This window comes from Bombyx mandarina, chromosome 03 (assembly GCF_030267445.1).
Source record: "Bombyx mandarina strain Sakado chromosome 03, ASM3026744v2".
In the NCBI taxonomy this organism is placed as follows: domain Eukaryota; kingdom Metazoa; phylum Arthropoda; class Insecta; order Lepidoptera; family Bombycidae; genus Bombyx; species Bombyx mandarina.
The window spans coordinates 6,809,498-6,834,177 of record NC_143210.1 but is presented as its reverse complement, the minus strand read 5'-3'; the positions used below and the strand labels follow the sequence as shown (position 1 = coordinate 6,834,177).

The window sequence follows — 24,680 nt, the reverse complement described above, 5'->3', positions numbered from 1 at the left end:
GGGATTTGTAAAATATCGTTAACGTTTATCATTCGTTTTGCGATCGCTTCCTTGGCAGAGTTCTTTGGGATCACATTGTGTTATATCTACGTTCAATTCCCGGTTAGATTCAGTTTCTTTGTGATAAATGTGTCAGTGAACTATTTCTTGTCTCGTAAACGTTTCCAGCACATATAGCACAGGAATAACCCTTGCATTAGACGTATTTAGCTCTAACCTCTAACACTAGGAGTAGGGACCCCGGTAACCCTACTCGTCGAACTCGGCAAAGAGTTCGACGTGCAACCTAACCTACACATCGGCCCATTGAGCTTCTCACCGGATTTTCTGAGCGGGTCGCGATTCCGATCCGAAATTCATTCGCGAAGCAGTTACTTTTGCGTTGTTAGGTCTCCTTTGGAGGCGCTCGGGTAGCTGTTAGCAAATCCCACCCCTCTTGCCTGAGCCCTTGCTCGTCCACCTCTCCTGGTAAAATTGGAAAGGCCTCCGAGCCACCAGTAATATTTCAAACAAAAAAAAAGCACAGACGCAAATTCTATGGCGTGAACCCTTTAATTTAAACTTCATTTATTCATTCATTTACTCTTAATTCGTGATACGGATATTAATTGTTAATGAAATCGTTATTATCTTGACAATAGATCGAATATCTTATTTACTGTTTCTATATAAATGAGCCGGTTGCAAGCATTTCCTTAAAGTTTTGTTTCTTGTAGATAGGTTTTTTTAATTACCCCTATAGGCTGGCGAGCATACGGCTCACTTGATGGTGAATGGTTATCGTTACTCTTGGACGTCAGCAGTGCCAGGAGTTAGAGCCAATACGTTGCACCACAGCTCACAGTTAACCTAATTTTGACCGAATGATTTTACTAAAACTACAACTGCTTATCGCTATCTTAGCTAATAACTGTTTTTTTTTTTCCAAAACGCTCGAGGACATTATTCCTGTATGACTTATTTCGGCGTGAATGTCACATGATTGATCACAATACGAAAACTCATAAGTGCATTTCAAGAAAAGCTCATCTATCAAACGTAATGTAATCTTCCGCAATGTACTCCGAAATACGTCTCTAATATCTTCAAATGAACCCACGTAGAGTTTTAAATCCCAGGGGTTCTGATTTCAGAAGGTAGTACGTTAGGTTACTCCCAAGTTGAAGATTAGGTAAATCTCAATAACTTTTGCTCATAAACCTTTTACCTAACCTTAAAATTGTTCAGTTTATGACTTTGGATGTGTTTGAGTAATGTACCTTCGCAATCAAGTTACATACGTTGAAGTTTCCTCTCGAGATTCTGTAGTGATATTAACTGTAGAGCTTGTTCATTTGAATTTCAATCATGATATATGATGCCTCCAATGAACACTACGAGGGCGGCACTGAAAATTTCGGGAATTAACGAAGTGACACAACATTACTATTTATTGCTTTTCGAAGTATTCTCCGCGAAATTTGACACATTTTCCATACGATGGAACCAATCATTGAAGCAACCATTCCATTCGGAAGTTGGGGTCTCCAAAATGGCCGTTTTGTAGGCGTCCACAGCTTCTTCAGGTGATGAAAATCTCTGTCCACGCAATTTATTCTTTATTTTAGGGAAAGTATAGAAATCATTAGGGCTTAGGTCGGGGCTGAACGGCGGATGGTCTAATAATTCTATGTTTTCTTGCTGTAAAAACTCTTTTGTTCTGTGCGCGGTGTGAGAACTCGCATTGTCGTGATGGAGGATGATGCGGCGGTTGCAGTTCTCTTTACGGAGTTCAGAAACGACCTGTGGCAAACAAATGCTAGCATACCATTCTGCATTAATTCTTCTTTGTCCCTCAAGAGGAATAGTCGTAACATGGCCGGTTTTGGAGACAAACGTGGCCACCATTTTTTTTGCAACACTCCGTGAACGAACAATTTTGTTGGCTTTAACTCATTTTCGAACACCCAAACTCGTGACTGGTTTTTTGTTTCGGGTTGGTACGCGTATATCCAGGATTCGTCACCTGATACAATGTTGTATACAGCATTTGAGGATCCTGCGTGGAATCTTTCGAGAGTTCTGACGCACCAAGTAACGCGAGCCGCTTTTTGCTCTTCACAGAGCGAATGCGGTATCCATCGGGAAAACGACTTTTTTACACCTAATTGTTTATGCAAGATTATTTGCATTTGACTCATGCCAATGTCTAAAGTTGCCTGAATTTCGCGGTATGTCACATGTCGATCTTCCTCAATCAGCTTACGCACAGCATCCACGTTTTCTTGGGTGACTGCAGTTTTTGGACGACCTTGACGGGGATCATCACTGAGCTTGACACGTTCACGTTGAAACTCAGAAAACCAGCGATAAATTGTGGTTTTGGATGGGGCTTCATCACCAAATGCAGAAATCATCCGGTCAACACACTGTTTTTGTGTTAAACCACTTCGAAAGTCATAATAAATCATCGCTCTTGAATTTTCTTGAGTCAATTCTATTTTCTCAACGACTAAACAAGTTTGACAAAACCTCGTGACAAGACCGAGAATCTTTTTTTAAATAAATAAATGGTATTCGATTTTTAAAACCAAGGAGTTTTCAATTAAAAATATTTTAATATGACAGGAACAGTGGAAATATTCCATTCCCGATACTTTTAGTGCAGCCTAGGTACGCTAACTCCAAATTCGTAGATTTACAGGAGGAGCGTTTAAACGAAAAAAGCTGATAAAATCTTTATTATTGCAGATATATTTATGTTTTTTTTGTGTAACTAGCTGATTTACTCTTGCTTCGAACCCCATCAATAATGATTAATTGTAATACTTTTAACATAGTGAAGCGATTTGCGTGGAATACCAAAATTTCAAAATTTTGAGTTAGAGTAGTGTTCATTGGAGGCATCGATTATACCCTAGCATTTTTTATTTTTTTTTATGATTGAAGGATTACTGGTGGCCCGGAGGCCTTTCCAGTTTCACCAGGACAGGTGGGCGAGCAAAGGCTCAGCCAGGAGGGGTGGGATTTGCTAACAGCTGCCCGAGCGCCCCGGAGGAGACCTAACAACTCAAGAGTAGCTGCTTCGCGAATTAATCTACTACCGGATCGGAATCGCGACCCGCTGAGAAGATCCGGCGAGAAACTCAGCGAGCTGATTCATGGGTTAGGTTGCACGGCGAACTCTTTGTCGAGTTCGACGAGTACGGTTACCGAGGTCCCTAAGCCTGCTCCTAGAGCTGAAGACGTCTAGTGCAAAGGTTATTGGATCTGATGGATCCGTAAGGACGTGTCTAGGGTGTCGACGGTGACTGGCTCCTGCATGATCAGGATTCGGGGAGGAGTAGTCAGCGGTGGCTACGATAAGGCGATTATCATGACGCATAGCCTTATCGAAGTATCGTTCCGACGCTGACTTCATGTATTTCCGAATTGATTCGAGGCCCAGGTCGTCGTGTAGGTCAACGTTCCTCACGAACCACGGAGCCCCGACAGCTAACCTGCAAAAGCGGGATTGTAGGGATTGGAGGGTGTCTATGTGTGTGCGGGCCGCGTGAGTGAACACCACACTCGCGTAAGTCATGATGGGCCTTATGCAAGTTTTGTAAAGTGTCACCTTGTTCCGAAGAGACATTTTACTCCGCTTACAGATCATGGGGTAGAGTCTACCGAGAATAAACGCGGCACGGTCACGGACTGATTTTATATGCGGGCGCAATGTCATCGATGCATCCAGGGTAACGCCCAGGTACTTGACCTTCCTGGCCCAGGGTATGGATTGGGGACTTGTTTCTACTGGAATAGTAAACAGTCGTGTCGTCGGCGAATAAAGCTAAATGGGTCGGCGGCGACCGGGGAATATCGTTAACGAATAAGCTAAATAGGAGGGGTGAAAGGACAGAGCCTTGCGGGACTCCAGCTGTGAGAGGTCGTGGGGAGGAGCGGGTTCCCTCGACTCGATATCGAAAAGAGCGGTTCGACAAGAAGTCCCGTATGATGCGCACGAGACCATCCGGCACACCCATGTTGAATAGTTTGAAAATCAAACCGTTGTGCCAGACTTTGTCGAACGCTTTTGCGACGTCGAAGAAGAGAGCTCCCGTGTATAATGGTTTTGGTCGATTAAGCCCCACAAGAATGTGCTCCGTGAGGCGGTGCACCTGTTGAACGCATGAGTGATTTGTACGGAATCCGAATTGTTCATCGATGAGAATGCCCTTGGATGAGACGAAGTCTCTGAGTTGTTTGTAGAGCAGACGCTCATACAGTTTGCCTAGAGACATGAGAAGGCTAATCGGGCGGTAGCTCGTCGGATGATTTTTTGGTTTACCGGGTTTATGTATGCCGATAACGTCCGCTTCTTTCCACACCGCGGGAAAGATACAGTTCGCCATAGCGGCATTGAAAATAGATGCCAACATCACGATGAGTTGGACGGGTAGAAGTTTAATAACGCGGTTGGATATACCGTCGGAACCGGGAGCCTTGGGAGGACGTAGGTCTTTGATCAAGTCTTTAACTTCCATCGGGGTGACGGGTGGTAACGCATCCGAGGGTGGCAAGGAGACTCTGCGTTCTACCTCACTGTCTACTAATTCTACATGAACAGGGTCCACGGATTGAGTGCTGGGCGTGCACTGGGTTTGCAATGTATCGGCCAGCAACTCTGCTTTTTCGTCATCATCAAACGCGGCGAGTCGGCCTGAGGGGCCTACGAGGGGGGGCATAGTTACTACCGTATCCGATTTGAGAGTACGAGCTAAGCGGTAGTAAGACCTTTGGGAGGGCGCGAGTCCTTCTAAGAAATCAGACTATCTGGCATCTCGGACTTCGGCGATGCGAGACTTTACGTCGCGTTGTAGGGCACGCATTCGAATACCATTTTCCGCGGTAGGATACCTGTCGTAGGCGCGTATCGAGGCGTTCTTAGCTCTAAGGAGTTCCCTAATATCATCGGACAATTTGAAGCGGTGAAGGAAGTCCTCCGCTACAACTTGTTTCGATGATCTAAGATGTCTATGGCTTCAGCGGTATCCTGAGGAGACGGGGTAGAGTCCGGGTTAAACGGGAGGGATGGTGGATCAGATTCAGCCAGGCTGATGCCCAGCGTGTGCCAATCCACCACAGTCCTCGTGACGGGAACGGAGTCGGGAGCGCGACCGAGCTTCATAACGACGGGACGGTGGTCTGAATCTAACTCTGAAACTACTTCGATCGAGTGTAAGCTCAGAGTTACGTTTTTTAATAACGCTATGTCGAGTATATCCGGGCGATGCGCGATATTTAGCGGGTAGTGAGTCGGTGTTAGCGGAGCGACGATATCGAAGGCGAGATCATCGACTAACGCGTCAAGCCGCCTGGCATTCGGGGTTGTGGTGTGTGAGTTCCACCTGATGTGTTTACAATTTAGGTTGCCCGCCAGAATGACAGAGCTCCCCATGCCGAGCAGCACCTCGATATCACTGCTTAGAACGATCTTATCCGGTGGAAGATAAACGGACGCGATAACGATCGGCGCGTGTCCCGTCAGTGAGATTCGGCACACTGATGCTTCGATATTAGCGAGCGCGGGAGGATCGAGCGGGACGCAATGCAGGGCTCTTCTATAGTAAATGACGGTACCACCACCACGAGCAGAGAGCCTGTCGTTTCTGACCATGTTATAGTTCGCGATTTTAGGGTCACGGCGCGCGGGCTTAAGTAGGGTCTCCTGCACTAAAAAGATATCAATTTGATGGTCACGCAAAAAGTCAGAAACCTGATCACGTTGATTTGCGAGACCGTAAGCGTTAAAAAATCCTATCATTACGGATAGGGGCTTTATTCTACTTATATACGCCATTGATTACCGGCGGAGTGAGGGGAGGACGTACGTATTTAATGACGCGTATACGTCGGCGTATTCTTGCACAACGGCGATAAAGTGTTGTGCAGTGGAGGCAGCGCGAATGGCGTCGCCCAAAGCGTTAACGCGCTCAAAGTTGATCGAATGAAAGAAGTCGATCGCTAAAGCGAGATTGTCGGACGCGGTCGGAGGGCAAGTCGCGGGAGAGGGACGAGTTGCGGGGGCGGGACGAATCGCGGAGGAGGGAGTTGTAACCGTGTTCGTGTACGGCAGCGGTTTCGCCCAAGCCGAGACACTGGGCACCGGCGCCGGAACGAACGCTGGCTTAGCCTGCGACACAGAGGGTGCTGAGGCTTTGATGTCTGGGCCGGAAGCTCGGAGGCGGTTTTGGCGGGCGACGCGGCGATTTATTTTCGGGGCTCGGGGGCATCCGCGGTAATTTGCGGGGTGACCCTGTGTACGACACAGGACGCAGCTAGGCGGTTCCGTCGCGGTTTTTTGATCGCGAGTGCAGAGGGCCGTGGCGTGATCTCCTAAACACTTGACGCATCGGGGGCGCGCGTGACAGTTACGGGAAGAATGCCCGTATAATTGGCAGTTATGGCACTGGCTAGGTGTGCCTTTCTTGTGTGGGGTTTCGACGGCGATTCCGGAAAGGCTACAGACCGTTCGGATGTTGAATATTTGCTTACCCTCGGGGGTAGGCTGGAGGGCGACTAGAACCATGTTATATGGCTCCCTTTCGCGACCTGTGTGCGTGCGGTGTACGGAGTTAACCGGTAGGCCTTGTTCGAGAAGGTCGGCCTTGACTAGCTCGGCATCCAACTCTTTAGGGATGCCACGTATGACGGCACGGAGTTCGCGCTCCTCCTGGAGCGTATACGTGTGGAAACTTATACGCTCCTTACGGAGGTAAGAAGAGAGGGCCCTATGGTCGTCGGGTGTTCGAACCTTGATTTGAATGCCGTTCGCGAGGTTACGGGCATTCGTGAAGTTGATATTTTTGGCCTTAAGGGCCAGGGAAACTCGATCCCAAGCTGCCTTCTCTTGGAGGATTACCGGGGGAGGGGTCTGGGTTTTATTTTGTGCCACCGGACGCGGCGACGGAGTGGCACGGGCTGGAGGCGCAACGGGAGTCTGAGGGCGGGGGCGCGACGCGTTCGCGGCTTTGCTAATTTTAGCGGCCGCGGGAGCTCGAGACTCCGCGGCACGCTTCTTACCCTTTTGTACCAGGGTGAATCCATCCGTCGATGAGGCGGGAGCGAGGTCGACCTCCATCTCCGAGTCAGAGTCGGAGGACGAGGAGGCGGGCGCAGGTGACCTACGAGCAGGTGTTTTGGAGGGCATGACGGAGGCTGCGGATGATCGCGCTGCTGGAACGGTGGCCACGGCGGACGACGCAGCAGTTTTACTCGCCAGTATAGGCGACGCGGGAACGGCAGGCACGACGGAGGCTGCGGTGCTCGATGCAGAAGCTTTACACGCAGGTACAGGCGACGCAGGAGCAGCGAGCTCGGCGGAGTCCACGAGAGGGCTCGCGGTGTGATCGGCCTTGAAGGCCAGAAACTCTGAGGCGAGCTGTGGGTGGCGAAGTCGGAGGAATTCCGCGAATACAGCGTCCATGATCGCTGAGTGCCCAGGTGGGGCGGCCCCGGGTCTTGAAAACACTCGCCTTGCGGCGAGGCCCCAACTTCTCGGACCTGAGCGGTTCTATTGAACACAGGTGGCGATCCGGCACGATTACTACAGGACAAAGAAAAAACACAACAAAACGGAAATAACAAAAAGAAACAGAACAATTAAACACTTCCAGGAAAACAGTTTGTCGGCAGATGTACCACGAACACAGAAACAACAAAAGGAAACAAAACAAATAAAAACTTCCAGAAAGAGCACTTAGTCGGCAGATGTACCACGAACACAGGCCGCGCGAACAATGGCCGGGCTAACAAAAGCCGGGCGAACAAAGACCGGGCGATCGAGTGGTCGATGAGCACGTCCGCACGTGACGGGTGCCTCTATCGGAATGCTGATACCCTAGCATTTAAACTATCTTGTATATGACAAAATTCTCTTGTAAAAGTATTCATAGTCTTTTAATACGTAAAAAATACGGTTAAATTCATCTTAACATTTTTTTTTTGCCTTTGTAGGCAGACGAGCATACGGCCTACCTGACGGTGAGTGGTTACCGTCGCCCATGGACTTCAGCAATGCCAAGGGCAGAGCAAAGCCGCTGCCTTTTTTTTTTTTTTTTGTCTGGAGGAAATCGCCGGACTTCCGCCCTCCACTGGGGACGGCGGGCGGAGCATGTCGGAGTCGAACCGACTAAAACCTCCTGTCGCTCAACAACCAACGTCCAAACCTCACATGAGACAGAACTCATGAAAAGGCAAAGGGGGGAAAGTGAAGTGTTTAGTGCGGAGCACATCTCTCCCATCACCCTCCCCCTCGGGGCGCCGGACTGGCGGTCGTCGGCGCCACGACCACCAGCCCTCTCGGTCGGCAGGCTATCCGGAGCCCGCCTAGATGGCGCCGGTTAGAGTGAGCTATCCTACGGAATACCCCGCTGGGTCAGAACCAGCGTGGGTCGAGGATAGCCGGCCTTCCATCACCCGGATGCTCTTGCGTAAAACGCGTGCAGAGCAGCTTGCACGACGTCTTCTTAGGTCCTCCTCGCCGGTCCCCAAACCGACATATGAGGGGGACCTGAAACGCTTAGAGGGCCAGGGCTTGGGCGAGATCCGCCTCCCTGGCCCCCGCTCGACGGCGGCGGGCTTGCGCGTCTCTAACGCGCCCCGCCGCCTCCGTCGAGCATCGCCTTCCAAGACTCGTCGTCGCCGAGCATCGATGCCACAACACTCGGCAACGACAAGTCGTTTTGCTATTTTTGCGACGAGGACACGGCGCCACCCCTCCCATGCGGGGCAGGTGACGAGCGTATGCTCTGCCGTGTCCAAGTCGCAATCACAATGGTGGCACTCTGCCGTCGGCTCGGCTCTGATCCGGTGCAGGAACTCACCGAAGCAACCATGCCCAGTGAGAACCTGCGTGAGCCGGAAAGTGAGGCGTCCTCTGTCACGATTCAGCCAATCCACAAGGACTGGGCGAATCGCCTCGACGGTCCAACGACCAGCCGAAGGGTCGGCCAGCCGCCTGGACCATGATTCCAGCACGGACCGCCGAGATTGGGCCCTCCGCGCTCTGACCACACTGGGGCTGGGACGCGCCACGCCCCGGGCACGAAGGTCAGCCCGCCACTGATAGTCAGCGGCGAGCGCCTCCGCTTCCAGAACCCAAGGCGGCGTCCCACCCAGTACACACGCCGCCTCGAAGGAGATGGTGCGATAACCACGAATGACCCTGACCGTGATGGTGCGTTGCGGCTGTTGCAGCTTCGCCGCCCCCACGGCCAGGGACTGGCCCCACACGGGCGCCCCGTATAGGGCGATTGATCGCACCACTCCTGTATAGAGACGGCGCGTCACCTGGTCAGGCCCCCCGATGTTGGGCAGAAGCCGGCTTAACGCGCCGGCCACCCCCAACAAACGAGGGACCAGGGTCTGAAAGTGAGCACGGAAGGTCCAACGACTGTCCAGAATGAGGCCGAGGTACTTCAGCTGCACCCCGACCCCGATACGGACGCCTCCAACCACGATATGGGCATCGACAGGTGGCACTCTCCGGGGCCTGTGAAACCACATGGCCTCGGATTTACTGAGCGCCACGTCGAGGCCCAATCTCCTGATTTTGCCGACGACAAAGCCGATGCCTACCGCAAAATTATTTATTAAAGGATAATTATTCTTTATGTACTACCTCTGTTTGTCATTAAGATTTTAAAAGGTCTTAAGACGTGTTATGTACTCGCACGGGAAGGTACCACCACCCTGCCTATTTCTGCCGTGAAGCAGTAATGAACTTCGGTTTGGAGGATGGGGCAGCCGTTGTACTGTAAAAACTAAGACCTTGGAACTTATGTTTCAGGGTGGGTGACTGCATTTACATTGCAGATTTCTATAGGCTACTATCTATAACTACTAAACACTATGGAGGCCCTTAACTGGTCCATCCATAAAAGCAATATCAAAAAGTATTCCTGCAGTAAAAAAAAATACGCGTTACGATGTAAATGGAGATATTAGCTTAATACTGGTGGTAGGACTTCTTGAGTCCGCACGGGTAGGTACCACCGCCCTGCCTATTTTTGTCGTGATGCAGTAATGCGTTTCGGTTTGAAGGGTAGGGCACTGCCGTTGTAACTATACTGAGATCTTAGAACCTATATCTCAAGGTGGGTGACGCATTTACGTTGTAGATGTCTATGGGCTCCAGTAACGACTTAACACCAGGTGGGCTGTGAGCTCGTCCACCCATCTAAGCAATAAAAAAAATCTTATATCCTTAACTTTACCTTAGCCTATACCTTAAGCGTCATGTCAACTTTGGATGTGCATTAAAATGTTAGTTTCCATGAGCTTCACTAATACCGTGCAATTAGTGAATCTTGAGCTCGCCAGCCTTAACGAATTGCAAAGTCAATTTACATAGGTAGTGTATAAATTATTTATCAACTGTCTCAAACCAAATGAAGTTTAGAGGAGCAACGGAACTGTTGTCTATGTTTTAGATACCGCCGGGCAAAATTGACGCTCTCACCTTGAAGCTATCAGTAGTTGATGTGGGTAGGGTCGGGAAGGGAAAGCAGCTGATTGGACACATCATACTCCCATTGAGCGAATTGGACGGAGTGACACCCGATGAAGAACCACAACTCTACAAGCTTGATATCGAAAAGGTTAATATGTAAATTCCTTTTACATCCATTAAATCGTGTGACCTACATCACATAGAAACTCATTTTTCATCATTTCAATGCATTACATACACGACCATGCGGGCTGGAGCGTTTTCGCGCGGTCGCAACGCAATCCATAATTTTTAATATGACGACTTTAATAACAAGTCATATGAAACTCCAAATAACAATTTTGCTAATGTTATTTATTTATAAATCTTTTTCGAATACAAAAGTAGCCAGATCTAGATCTGCTAAATTTAAGGACCAATAATTGAGTTCAAACTTCAGCTTTGCTGTTGGGCAGGACTTACAAGAGCCAACGTCAGATCTTGGTGAGATTCTGGTGTCTTTGCTATACAATGAAAATCTTCATCGACTCACAGTCACCGTCATCGAAGCACGAGGGCTTAAAGTAAGTATTAATATACCATCAAGTAATCAAATTATGACCAGTTAGGTTAGTTACTTAGATATATTGCACATTTTTCTATGTAGTAATTTTGATATGATTTCCATCAAAAAAACACATTTCCATTGCTTGCAGTACAATTACCGAATAAATCCGAATTACCGTTTATTACCGAACAATTACCGAATAAATCTTAATTTACCGGCACCAAGATTCTGAGAAAACTTATGCTAATTTCGAAACTTTGTATGCTTCAAACTCAGTTAGAAAGTTTGCATGTTCTGAAAAGCTTTCACTTGTCGTAAACACTTTCTTAGTGAATGAAGTAGGCCATTATGAATATAGTAGAGTTGAATTCGCGTGCGCGAGATTCATATTAAGCTGCTAAGTATTATTGCCTACTAGAGTAGCCTAGAAAGGTCTAGAAAGGTCTAGAAGGTAGACTAGCATACGGCCTACCTAATTTTGAATAGCTACTGTCACCGATAGACATCAATAGACATTAATAACACCCCAGCCAGCACATCTTAATCTGTGGGCTTGTAAGTACGCACGGGTAGGTACCACCACCCCGCCTATTTCCGCCGTGAAGCAGTAATGCGTTTCGGTTCGAAGGGTGGGGTAGCCGTTGTAACTATACTGAGACCTTAGAACTTATATCTCAAGGTGGGTGGCGCATTTACGTTGTAGATGTCTATGGGCTCCAGTAACCACTTAACACCAGGTGGGCTGTGAACTCGTCCACCCATCTAAGCAATAAAAAAAAAAAAAAAAAAAAAATTAAAAACGTCTATAAGCAGAGGCATTAGGCTTTTAAGTGGCTGCCACAGCTCACGAAAAGCACCAAGTGAATTTCGCCATCTGCAAGTATTTACGTAATTTGATTGTTACTAGTCTCATTCTAGTGAAACCAATACCTTCTTTATTCTTTATTCTTTATTTGTACACACTGTTAATATAATACAGTAATTGCATTAAGATTTTAAAAAAATGGCGAGCTTAACTCAACAATTGAGTTATCTACCAGCTAACCGTTCTCAAAGAAGGAAAGCTTTACATGAGTGGGTAGATGAGTACAATATAATTAATTTAATTATTTATACTATAGACATTAACAATAAAAATAAACACTAATACATAATATATCAAACTATATACATACACAATTACACACATAAATAACATAAACATATACATACACGTACATATATAATGAAATACATAAAATAAATACATATAAGTAATACTAAATTGATAGATAGTGCTCCTTTAATGCCTTCCTGAAAACTTCAAGTGAGGGACTTGCACGGATTGAGTGTGGAACGTTCTTAATAAATGTTCATCAACCTTCATTGATGAACATTTATTAAGAATGTGTTTACTTAAAATCACCTGTAGGCATCAAGTAATTTCAATAGGGCTTTAACCCCGATACTAGTATAGTAAAGTAAGAAGTCTAAAAATCTAGCTCCTGGACGCCCCTACTATGGTGCGATAGTCAACTAAACCACAGTCATGGTGTCCTGGTAAAACTGGAAACGGCCAACAGTAATCCTTCTTTCAGAAAAAAAAAGTACATCAGACCCTAAACACCACCAAATGTATGGAAATATTATAAAAAAAAAGTAAAAAACATTTCCATTTATGTTTATTTCCAAGGATGAGATTTGGGAACTCGAAATAATTAAATTAACACAAAAAACATTTAAATTTACATTACGAGTATAACATAATTAAATTTTCATATTCGTAATGGACCTTTGTCTGGAAAATACAATGTTTTAAGGAAAATGTTTCTTGTTTCAGTCTCACTGAATACCTACATTTTACCATATTATTATAATATCGATACGTACGTATTTAATATAACTGGTATTCCAAAATTCACAAAGATACTGTTAAAGTATAATTTTTCCTGATTCGAAATAACTCAATGTTTTATTTGCTACGAAAAAATTTAAAAGAAAATTCAAGAAAACGAGTTTATTAGAAAAAAACAATACATATTCAAAATGAAGACGAGTTTTCCGTTAAGAATATTTGAAATTAATCGTATCGATTCTCCAGCTAAATACTAAAAAACCCTTAATTTTGCATTTGGAACTGCTTAAAATAGTTTATAGTATAGTATCTTTGTTGTCGTAACAACTGTAATAAATTCGAGGAAGTTTAACAAATACCACTTTAGAATTATACGTTCGAGTAACCGACAGTCAATTCCAATTTACAAGTTAAATAGCTTTGGTAACTGTCTATTCTTAGGGAATGACTCACAGGCCAAAAGTATTGAGACGTATTCAATGAATTGTTGTGTACTATATTTTGTATATGTGTATATTTGTGTATATTTTGAAATCGTCGTGGCCTAAAGGATAAGACGTCAGATGCATTCGTATCTTGCGATGCTCGAACGGTGTTCGAATCCTGCTGGCAGGTACCATTTTTTCTGATGAAATACGTACTTAACAAATGTTCACGATTGACTTCCACGGTGAAGGAATAACATCGTGTGATAAAAATCAAACGTTACGTGTTCAAAGGTTATGTAGAAACATGTCAATGGGCTCCGGTAACCAATTAACGCAAGATGGGCCGTGAGATCGTCCACTAATCTAAGCAATAAAAAAAAATCGCCCTTTTTTCAAATATACCTATTATTATTATACACTTATAAGAAAACATCGCATAAAAATTTATGAAATAAAGTGTAATACTACTTATACTATTGAAATATTGACGATTAATTTTATCATTTTTACAATGATCAGAACTTCGTAGTCAGTCGACTTGATTGAGTTTGGCTGTCGGTACTCGGGATATCGGTAAGGCCAGAGGCACAGCATAGCTATACACAACTACGTATAACACACCATACACACCATGAAATTTAACGTAGAAATTACTTATATTAAACTACCCTCTAGCTGGATCCGTCGTCGAGCAAGCGTGAGATGGTAGTACGTGTAACTCAAGAGCGTGCTTGCCGCGGAGTCCGAGCAAGGAGGACGGCTGCTGTGGAAGTCACTGATGACGGTAGCTGCTTAGTCTCAGAGTGCTTCCACTTCCGGCTGCGAGCCGACGAACTTCACACCACGAGTGTTACCGTACAAGCCCTACAACCACACTCTGTCTATGCAAAAGGTAAATAATACTCTCATTCTAACAATCTATGGGTTGCGGGACGAACAAAGGAATATGTAACTAGAATCTAGATACTAGATCAAAAAACCAGGACGAATTAATCCAAAACGTTCTAGAGGCAAAACATTTACTGCTTAGGAGTGCTCAAAATATCTCAAAGTCAAGAGAAAACTGCGGTAATAACCGCTTTTGCGGACATCAATAAATAATAGCTTCGAAGGAAAATGTTTCCGATAAAAATAGATCCATGATAAAGATTGAAACGGAAATTGCTTTATTTAACTCTTCGCTCGAGATAATTGCAGTATTTTATTGCGTAAATGCCGCAGCACTGGATCGGCTAAAGGCAATTTCCGAAATTTCAGAAACGAGCCCCTAATTCTAGAGTAGTTAAAAAAAACTACGATTTTTTTAAGTCCAGGATGAATTATTTTGTTACTCTTGTTATTATTCACTAGATCTTAGTGAAATTATCAAGATGGATTTAAAGAAAATTCACGTGCGGCTTAAGTTCCCAGCTCCAACAATACCGCGACATGACATGTAATTTGTTATTACTACTGCTTAGAATGATTTAGCACTTTCAAATAATTCATGGTATGCAGCCCCGGCCTTTTCAAGCTAATAAGACTATTTTCCCACTATTCATCACCATTAGAATCTACACCTATTTCACTAGCTAAGTCTACCTACGGGTGATTCAATCTTAGGCACTGTAAGCAAACCGTGCTATGGGGGTTTGTACCGCCTTCTTTTTTTTAGGCAGAAAAGCCGTATTTAAGTGCAATTAATAACTGAATTTTAAATCTGTTTTGTCGTGTAGGCTCTGGAGGCCTAGTTTTTAGAAAAATGAGAACCCTTAGACAACGATACTCCACTTTTTGAAAAACATTTTTTATTTCAATTAAAAACTGTAATAGTTTAGATGTTTAATATTTCTGAAGTACCATTAAGATTACGACAAGAACCTAGTGTTTTTATAATAGTTTGATAATGCAATATAGTTTAAAAAGTTCCTGTATTAATTGGCAATTACCTGTGGGATTCGAACAGTATTGTCACACAGCTTAATAGAGTTCATCGTACCTCTTATCCTTTAAGCTATGATGACTTCAAAATCAATTGTAAAGTACGAGTATAAGATCACCCCACCCCTCAAACTGGAATGTGCGTCTGCTTCGTGACAGAAATAGGCCTGAGTGATGTACTCTTCAATAAATAGCATAGGTTTTCGCATTTACTATAAACGACTTCTAGATTTCGTGAGAAACCGAAAATAAACGCTCTGACACACACATTAAGTCTCATTTTTTATTAACGAAATACAGCTCACCTTTCCAAAGCGCTTACTTAGTATCTCAGTAACGAGCCGGAAACGCTAACAAATTAACATTTTATACGCGGAAGTATTTCGGTGATTAATCAACTTCCAAGTCTTGAGGCTGGAAATTTTCAAAGTAATCGTTATTTTAATTTGCATGTTTTAACGCGAGGATTTATAAGGGCGGAATAAGTATATAATCAAACTTCGTAAGGAAAATCGCTAGAGGTTTTTCCTGCGTATGTCCTTTGCGATTATGACTCTAATTTGTATTTGAGCATGATGGCTGGAAAATAATCTATTTCTTAGACTTTTGCAAAATTATTGTTACTACTGCATCTACTTTTTAAATTTTGCTGAATGAGCAATTCAAAATCATGATAGCTATACCCTAAAATTATCTGACGTTTAGGATCATAACCATAAGTCACAATTTCATTATGCTCAAAGATCCAAACGAATCCCAATAGGGACAATGTAATAATGGAAGCCTTAAGAAGTAGTAGTAGTAGTAGCAGTAGTAGTAGAAGCAGTAAGTTAAAAAAGATTAGGTCCAAATTTTCGATTGGACATCGCTTTTAATTCTATATGTTCTTAGTTCAAATTTGAAATGAATTCATTTTAATTTTCGAGGGACACGAACTCCCGCTCGGTGTCCAGTAATCTGAATCCAGTAAATATTAATGGCATTTCCTTTCAAATAAAATGGTGAAGTTTGGGTAACATTCGGTCACAAAGCTGTATTTAACATACCACCAGCGGGCTTTATTTATTAATTTTAATTAAATTTATTTTATTCATTAGGCTTAAAACGCGATCAAAACTCATTTTGATTTAACGCAATAGAGTATGCTTTTGTTTTCCAATTTTGGTTGAAACTCTTGTAGAACAATACGTAAAGCAGCACTTTAACAACCATTACAGGTCTCCTTTTCTTGTGCCAATTACGAGAATTGGACGATAAACATCCGTAAGCATCGTCTGCTCTTTGTATCGGTGCAAGGTTTTATATTATCCTGTTATTTTCTTTGAACAAAAACAAACGCGGGGAAGTAATTTTGTTTTTGAGGACCGAAAACTGATGAACCATTTTGTTTCTTGTAAACAAGTATTGTTTTGCTAAGGCTATTTTTTTTATTGCTTAGATGGGTGTACGAGCTCACAGCCCACCTGGTGCTAAGTGGTTACTGGAACCCAATCTACAACGTAAATGCGCCACCCACCTTGAGATATAAGTTCTAAGGTCTCAGTATAGTTACAGCGGCTGCCCCGTCCTTCAAACCGAAACGCATTACTGCTTCACGGCTGAAAAATATTTTTGACCTACCATTACATAAACGTAAGTTCAATCGAAGGAAGTTTTAAAACGATTTCCTAGCACAGTGCAAATTGGTTTTAGTTGACAGGCCATAAACATATTTGGTAGACAATCTTCTCAAATAAAAAAGCTAAAAGTTCATGCAACTATTTTCAAGTACCTACAAAAAAGTCGACAAATAATTTATGTAACGTTGACTTATCGCCACAGATAATCGGTATTGAAGCCGAAAAGGAATAATTTAACCTTAATATAAGCAGAAATTAATCTTTTGTAAGCCCAAAGTAAATACTTGGCGTTTAAAGAAGTTAATATTTGTGAATGTAAAAGATGAAGACGCGCTTCGTTCAACACTATACCCTGTTCGACTGTTGGTTTATATTTGAATTACGTTATATATATTTTTTTTTATTAAAACGTGACGATTCACCAAGCTGTATAAGCTCGCCATGGCTTAAGGATGAGACACCCGCTGTAATCGGATCGAGCGAGGTCACTGTGCGAGGTCAAACCCCATCGGCAGGAACTGAATTTTGCAATAGAAATACATAATTAATTCGTGTTGACGAACGCATTCTATGTTGAGTCACTATTCTATTTTTGCCGTAGTACCGCCGCGCCGCGCATTCGGTTTGATTTCGGTCCGATGTGTTTAATACAGTTGAATATGCAATTTCGAAAAGGGCACATCTCTGAAAATGTAAAATGTTCAGGAAATGAAAAAAACTGTTTATTTTCTAAAGCAGTGTAAAATTTAAAATATTAACTTTTGAGATATATTTTAGTGTTAATTAGCAATTGAAAATTACTGGAATTATTATAAAATGGGTGTAGGTAAGCCTCAAAACTACATGTATATGAAAAAACGTATTTGACAAAATATGCGACATGTGCCCTTTTCGAAATTGCATATTCAATTGATATTTTGATCTCATATTAATGTGTGTGACAGGAATCACCTTGTGGCGTCTATAAGCTTCGGTAACTTAATGCGAGATAGGCTTACTTGTCTACGAATCTACAGTAAACTAGTGTTCCCGCAGTAGTCGATATTCGACTATAATTAATTAAAATTATAAGTTTGGACATTATTATGGTTCTATTGTCAAAGACTTATATTTCTATAGTCACAGATTTCGTCAAGGTTACACTATAGACAAATACTCGTAATATTAAAGATAAATAATATTAACCTGTTCTCAATTTGACTACAGACTTTAGGCAATAACAAAAGTTTGACAATAAACAAAGAGTATATGTGTGTGTGTCAAATACATGGTAGTGTGTGTAATGTTTTCTTTATTGATTTTATGTATTTTTAATGCATAATTAAAAAAAAAAAATAGCATTCTGCACTTCTTCTCTATATTTTCTATAAGTGTAGGAAATTTTATACTCCTCCATCCGCGCAATTTTCGTAAAAAGGGTTACAAAGTTTTTGCTTATATAAATAATGCTATATTTGTTCCAGATCGTCTTCTCGGTAAGTTTGTCCTAGGCTCGTACATGTTCGCTCGCGGCCGAGCCCTCCAACATTGGAACTCTGCGCTGGCATCGCCGATGGAACAAGTCAAACAATGGCACCCGCTCACCAACTAAATCGACCCGGCCAAAACTAATGACCCTTTAGCGTTTGTGTAAGAAGCAGTTGACGAAACGGGTATGCAAAAGACATAATAATATTATTATAATATGTACGAACATAAGTTTACTTATCTTCTTCTTCTATATATATAAAACTGAGTTGCTGTTCGTTAGTCTCGCTAAAACTCGAGAACGGCTGGACCGATTTGGCTGATTTTGGTCTTGAATTATTTGTGGAAGTCCAGAGAAGGTTTAAAAGGTAGATACATATGAAAATGATCGGAATTAAATAAAAATAACAATTTTGTTTTTCCTTTTATGTGTCCTCCGTCGGATAGATTACTTTTGTTTGTTTTAAGCTACCTTTAAGTTTATTTTATACAAAAGTTTAGGTCTTTTATTTATCGATTGAGGCACCCCGAAGTCTACCGGGTCAGCTAGTTTTGTAATATTTATTTTTTCATTTTAAAACTAATTCTAATTTAGCTTAAAAGTATTCGTTTGTATTCGATACTTAGAAAACGTGAGAGAAAGACTAGAACATATTCTTCAAGTTGCACCTACAGATTTATTTATTTAAATACAATGTCCAAATGGAACACAACTGATAAACATTGAAGTAAATATTTTACAATCTCATTGTTTGTACATGAAACAATATTATTTTACGGTACATCAAATTGATTTAACCTGTACGCCGAAATGCCTTTTACTAAACGAATTTTGATGGTAATAAAGGTTTAATACTTGTTTGTGGCTCGTCATTATCCGGTAAGGGCCTTTCGTGCAACTCTACGCCTCATTAGTCAAACTGTCAACTTCACTTATATATAAAACCGATACACGTGCGGTAGAAACACGTTACGTGCCGATAATGCGGTTATGAAGTGTCGTAAACATTCAAATTTCGAACTTGCAAGCTAATAATGAGCTACAAATAAATTATGAAACAGCTCTGACAAATATGCTTTGGAAATTTCTCGTTTATACTACAAACCGTTATAGGAACATGCGTGTCATGTTCTTGCATTTTAGGAAGGATATCAAATCAAATCAAATCAAATAAATAAAAAATATTCAACATAAATGAAAGTACATACTTGTTGAACGTCAAAAGAACTACCGCCAATTCACAAGAACTAGCCTCCGTCCTGAGAAGAATTGGCAAGAAACTCAGCGGACATGTCTTTTTTTTTTTTAAATCGTAGATTTTTTTTTTTAATATTAGGTTTTTTTATATATTCATATAATACAAGAACTAAATGAATTGATGTAGATTGTTTTTATGTATGTTAATACGCGGCAGCTGTGTCTATGACTGCATAATCACTCACACATTAGACTTTTACTTTGTATAGCGCGTCACCCATACACAAATATATAATACCTATATTTTCGAAATAAAAAAATGGCGTAGCGTATGGACTTCAAGCAACTATTAATTTAAAAAAATTAGCTTTGTCTCTTATCGAGTGTCATAAAAGGTTGTGGTAACATTCACAAATTAAATGATAGGATATCATGCTATAACGTGACGGGTGATATTTCAATACAGATTAATGAATAATAATGAAGCGATTACGCCACATAATGCGACACCAATTTCGGCGATAATTGTAATGCTATTTTCCGACATCCCATTACTCAAAATTACTAATAAATAATTGGAAATACATCTAATAATAATTCGGTTTGAAGGGCAGGGCAGCCGTTGTAACTGTACTGAGACTTTAGAACTTATGTCTCAAGGTGGGTGGCGCATTTACGTTGTAGATGTCTATGGGCTCCAGTAACCACTTAACACCAGGTGGGCTGTGAGCTCGTCCACACATCCAAGCAATAAAAAAAAATTAAAAAAAAATAATACTCAGATATGCTTGCTTCTTAAGTCAGTTATTGAAATTTTATAAATTAGCCATTCCAAAAAAATACATATAAGAAGAATTAAACTCGTAAAGGGAATATGTTGTCACAATCAAAGGTTGCTTGAAATAATTAGTATTGAGTGAGCACATTTGAAACCGAACGTTCCAATTTGACAAAAATCTAATCAAAAAATATCGAAGTTGAATTTCATAAATACACAATACGGAATGTGAATTTTATGAGTATTTTAACAAAGCAACATTTCGTAATTTCAGTAAATGTATCAGAAGGTGTGTTGTACCTTGTGATTTTATTTTTCAGATAATAACAAAACGAGACATTCGGGCGACATGCCTCACTTTTGTATTGTATTTAACTATTAAATTCCATTCGTGTGAACTCCTCACTATTTCAATTTTGTGTGCCTCATTAAAATCTTGCGGCTACTAACAAAATAATCAAAAAACCTTTTCATGGAACAGCAAAACAGTTCAGAATGGGGACAATACAAAAATTTGCCTAGGATAATTCTGCTCTAAATGACGAACGACAGAAAGTAAAGAAATATTGATAATTTTGTGGCATTTAATTATAGATACCCTATAGACTCAGTTATTGCAATTCATTTTAACTTTGTCACCATCAAAAATGGGAGAGTTTTAGGAAAGGACACATTATGAAATGTTATCAATACACACAAACTGTAATATAAATCACAAATCGATCTGATATAGAGTGAAAAATTAAAAAATTAATTCTCATATCTACATATCCAATATACAGTCATTGACTTTGTTCTTTTGTTCGGTGATAATTTTTAAACTAAATATGTACAGATACTGCGATGTAATCAGAATGAGCTCGATAAATAAAATAAACCTTATTTCTACAAGCATGAATTCCGTTATAATAATACCAGCAAACAATATCGTATCTTTCATTAATTCATCAAGCAAACGCTTTATTAATTTTCGATGACTGGAATATTAATTGTCGAGTGCGAAACAATAGCACTCATAGAATATTACACTCAGACACAGCCCACTGAGTTTCTCGCCGGATCTTCTCAGTGGGTCGCGATTCCGATCCGGTGGTAGATTCTGCGAAGCACGACTCTTGCTAGGGTTCGTGTTAGCATCGTCGTTAGGTTTGAGCCCCGTGAGCTCACCTACTAGTTACGGTTACGCTGGAATAGCCGCCCCAGGCTACCACCAGCTTAGGTAGGAAAAAAAAAAAAAGAACAGAATATCGTTTCGATTTTCCCAAAATATTAACACGTCTCAGCCCGTTTTCTCTACTGCTTCAATTTAAAACTTATTGTAGATACTTATAAACGTGTATTGTATTTTAAATGTCTTAAATCCCTATTGACTGAGTAGATAAGAGTTTTGACAGCTCCTGATCTTCCAGCTAGAGCTGTATTGGAATAGAGTATATTGAATTCATTTTATTGAAACTATTTCGACATGAGAATTTTAGCTAATAACACTGAAACATGTTGAGATAAGTACGAATTTTCTCACTTCAAATAAATGACTCTAGTATAAACTGTTTCAATTCTGTTTTCCTAAACATATTATTATGTAAATGTCTGAACGTTCTAATCAACTGCGATCTAGATAAGATAGTGGGTCTCTTGAGAATACGGAAAGCGCACAAGTTGCACAGCTAGCTACTAATTATACTTTATTATATATAAACATGCGGATAGTAAATGTAAAAGTGCTTTTTTGCGTCATTATTTAACGCAGTCTTTTTCAAACAACGTTTTTTCCTTTATTCTTTTAGTAACATATTTAATACTTATATCAGACGTTTGAATTTGTACACCCTAATTACCTGTTTGCTTTCAAAGTTTCATTACAAGAAATATATTAGGACACTTTCTATCATATTGTATCTATATTAAAACTATTGAAAAATAAATCTTATTCAGGAGCTGTCATAAACAACATTTTTTCTCTTCTATGTAGCGACATACAAAATTGTACAAGGTGTTGTTTACATATCCGAAAAAAATATTTATCAGTGTTACTCTAAACTAATAGCGGACTTGACACTTCGATATTCCACAATATTTTACGAGCAATTCTAGTTTCCAAGATGGTTACGAAATATTTGATGACACTTTTAATTGACATAAAATCTATTTCGATATCATCATTCAATAAAAAAAGCAATTATGTATCTTTGAATAGCAACATGGCATAAAAAATTTAAAAAAAAATCCAAATAAAGATCAACTAATGTATTGCTTTCCCTGTTCACATATGTATCACTAAAGTATTATTGTATTGTAATCAAAATTATTGTCGTATTTTTATAATTAAATTTTACATTAAATTTAACCAAATTACAAATGTTATGAATTTTTCTAATAATAAAGTAAGTAATCCAACTTTAGCTTTATGAATTTAACATTTAAAACGGTACTAGAAAAAAAGCTTGAAAATCCTGTTTTATTTTATATTTAATATGTACAACCTTTAGCTATTATGTAAATCTATTTAATTAATTATGTCAAATCAATGTTTATGAATACCATTTTTTTTTAATTTTTAATGCATTATATAATGTTACCCATATACCTACATGTGTAGTAGATTAATATGAATGTAACTTGCAAATCATAAAATAAAGTATGAACTGAAGCTAAATTGGCGACAATGCGTTTTTCTTCACCATCCTTGCGTCTGATTTTTGAATCATGAAACACGTTATCCATAAAGTAATTTATAACGTGACAAGAATGTAAAAGTGATACAACTCTCTAGATGCGTTCTCACGGATCCATTTTTTTTTCCTACCTATGCTGATAGCCTTCAGAGGCTATTTCAGCTTCGCCCTAACGTTTGTAGGTGAGCTCACGGGGCTCAAACCGGAAAGTTGCTAACACTGACCCTAGCAAGAGCAGTGCTTCGCAGAATCTACCACCGGATCGGAAACGCGACCCACTGAGAAGATCTGGAGAGAAACTCAGTGCGGATCCATTCGACCCACTAAAAGTGATATTAGAATATCTACAGCTCTAGTAGCAGATACAGTGACTCTGGACCACTCATTGAGCCCGCTAAGTTTCTCGGCGGTTTTTTTATACTAATATTATAAAGAGGATAGATTTGTTTGTTTGTTTGTATTGAATAGGCTCCGAAACTACTGAACCAATTTGAAAAAATTATTTCACTGTTTGGAAGCTACACTATTCCCGAGTGACATGGGCTATAATCTTTTTTGAAAAAAAATTCCTTGAGATCCTTACTAAAAGTCCAATAATGTAACCCAAGGTGTAAAAAAATTACCTAAAATATTCTTTACATCGCGTGCCCTGCGAAAAATATTGATGATAGAATAAAATAATGTACTACGACTTTGTAGAAGTTGTAGAACACATTATTATTTACAAAAAAGTCGCAACAGCATATGTCTAACTATTATAGTTATGCCGCAATAAGTGTTCTTTTATTTTATTAAATAAAACAACGTCTTTGAAATTTTTGTTAAAGATCCGAGCGGAGCCGGAGCGGGCCGCTAGTCTCAGATAATTGCGATTCGGATCCAGCAGTAAATGCATTCGCGAAGCAGCTTGTAATAGGTCTCCTTCGGAGGCGCTCGGGCAGCTAAATGATATCTTGCAACAAGAGTCAGCGCTGACTTGTTATCCTAATATATTTTATCCTAATCAGCATCCCTTTATAGTGAAATACTTCAACTGAATGTTAAATTATAAACATAACGGGTACGTGTTCTACTCAAATAAGTTACTAGTACCATTACGTCTTTTTCTGGCACATAGCGATGAGACGTTATGATTTGAAGGATATAAAAACCATTGTTCCAATGTAGTAGAAATTTCAACGTCATTTCCCATAGGTAAATAAAAAGCTCATTGATTGATTGTTCATGTTTAGCAAGCTTCAACTAGAAAGCTCCCATTAAATATAGTATGTAGTATTTTATTCGGTCTTAGTTAATTAAATTCAGTCTCCGTAAATTAATTTTACGATTTAATCTCTCGTTTTTTATTGTCTTATTTTACTTTACAATTTTCACGGTCACAAACGAGTAAGTTATTATTCGTCAGCATTTGAATGTCGTGGTAACTACCGTCCATTTTTGTATAAAAATGTTACTTAGACTTTTAAAGTTCATTTCCCACAGAACGAACTGAAAGTATCTTGAGGTTTGGCTTTTGTTTGGCAATGAGAGAATCCCAGGTGTTAAATAGAAAAGACGAGGTTAAGCCGTAAAAGTTGTTTTAAATATCTCAATAAATGGTTACAGACTTTATTCGACATTAACAAAACTTCTAAACATAACTTGCAAACACTCGCATTTTCATTTATTTCCTTAATCCCTAGAGTATTATCATGAGAAATGAAATTTAATTACTTCATCCTGTTTATCCGTCATGTTTAT

At 40.7% G+C, this 24,680-nt stretch overlaps 1 protein-coding gene across 2 annotated transcripts in view; it reads left to right on the top strand.

The window, feature by feature from the left end:
• The window catches only part of LOC114251812 (synaptotagmin-15), a 99,705-nt gene extending 76,784 nt beyond the window's left edge, over window positions 1-22,921 (top strand). For both annotated transcript variants that reach the window (XM_089739790.1, XM_028186210.2), the window contains exons 9-12: window positions 10,455-10,622; window positions 10,930-11,037; window positions 13,959-14,175; window positions 18,286-22,921. In XM_089739790.1, coding sequence (XP_089595916.1) covers window positions 10,455-10,622; window positions 10,930-11,037; window positions 13,959-14,175; window positions 18,286-18,413 — 621 coding nt within the window. In that variant the 3' untranslated portion in view covers window positions 18,414-22,921. The remainder of the gene's footprint in view (window positions 1-10,454; window positions 10,623-10,929; window positions 11,038-13,958; window positions 14,176-18,285) is intronic.
• Window positions 22,922-24,680: the final 1,759 nt, after the last annotated feature.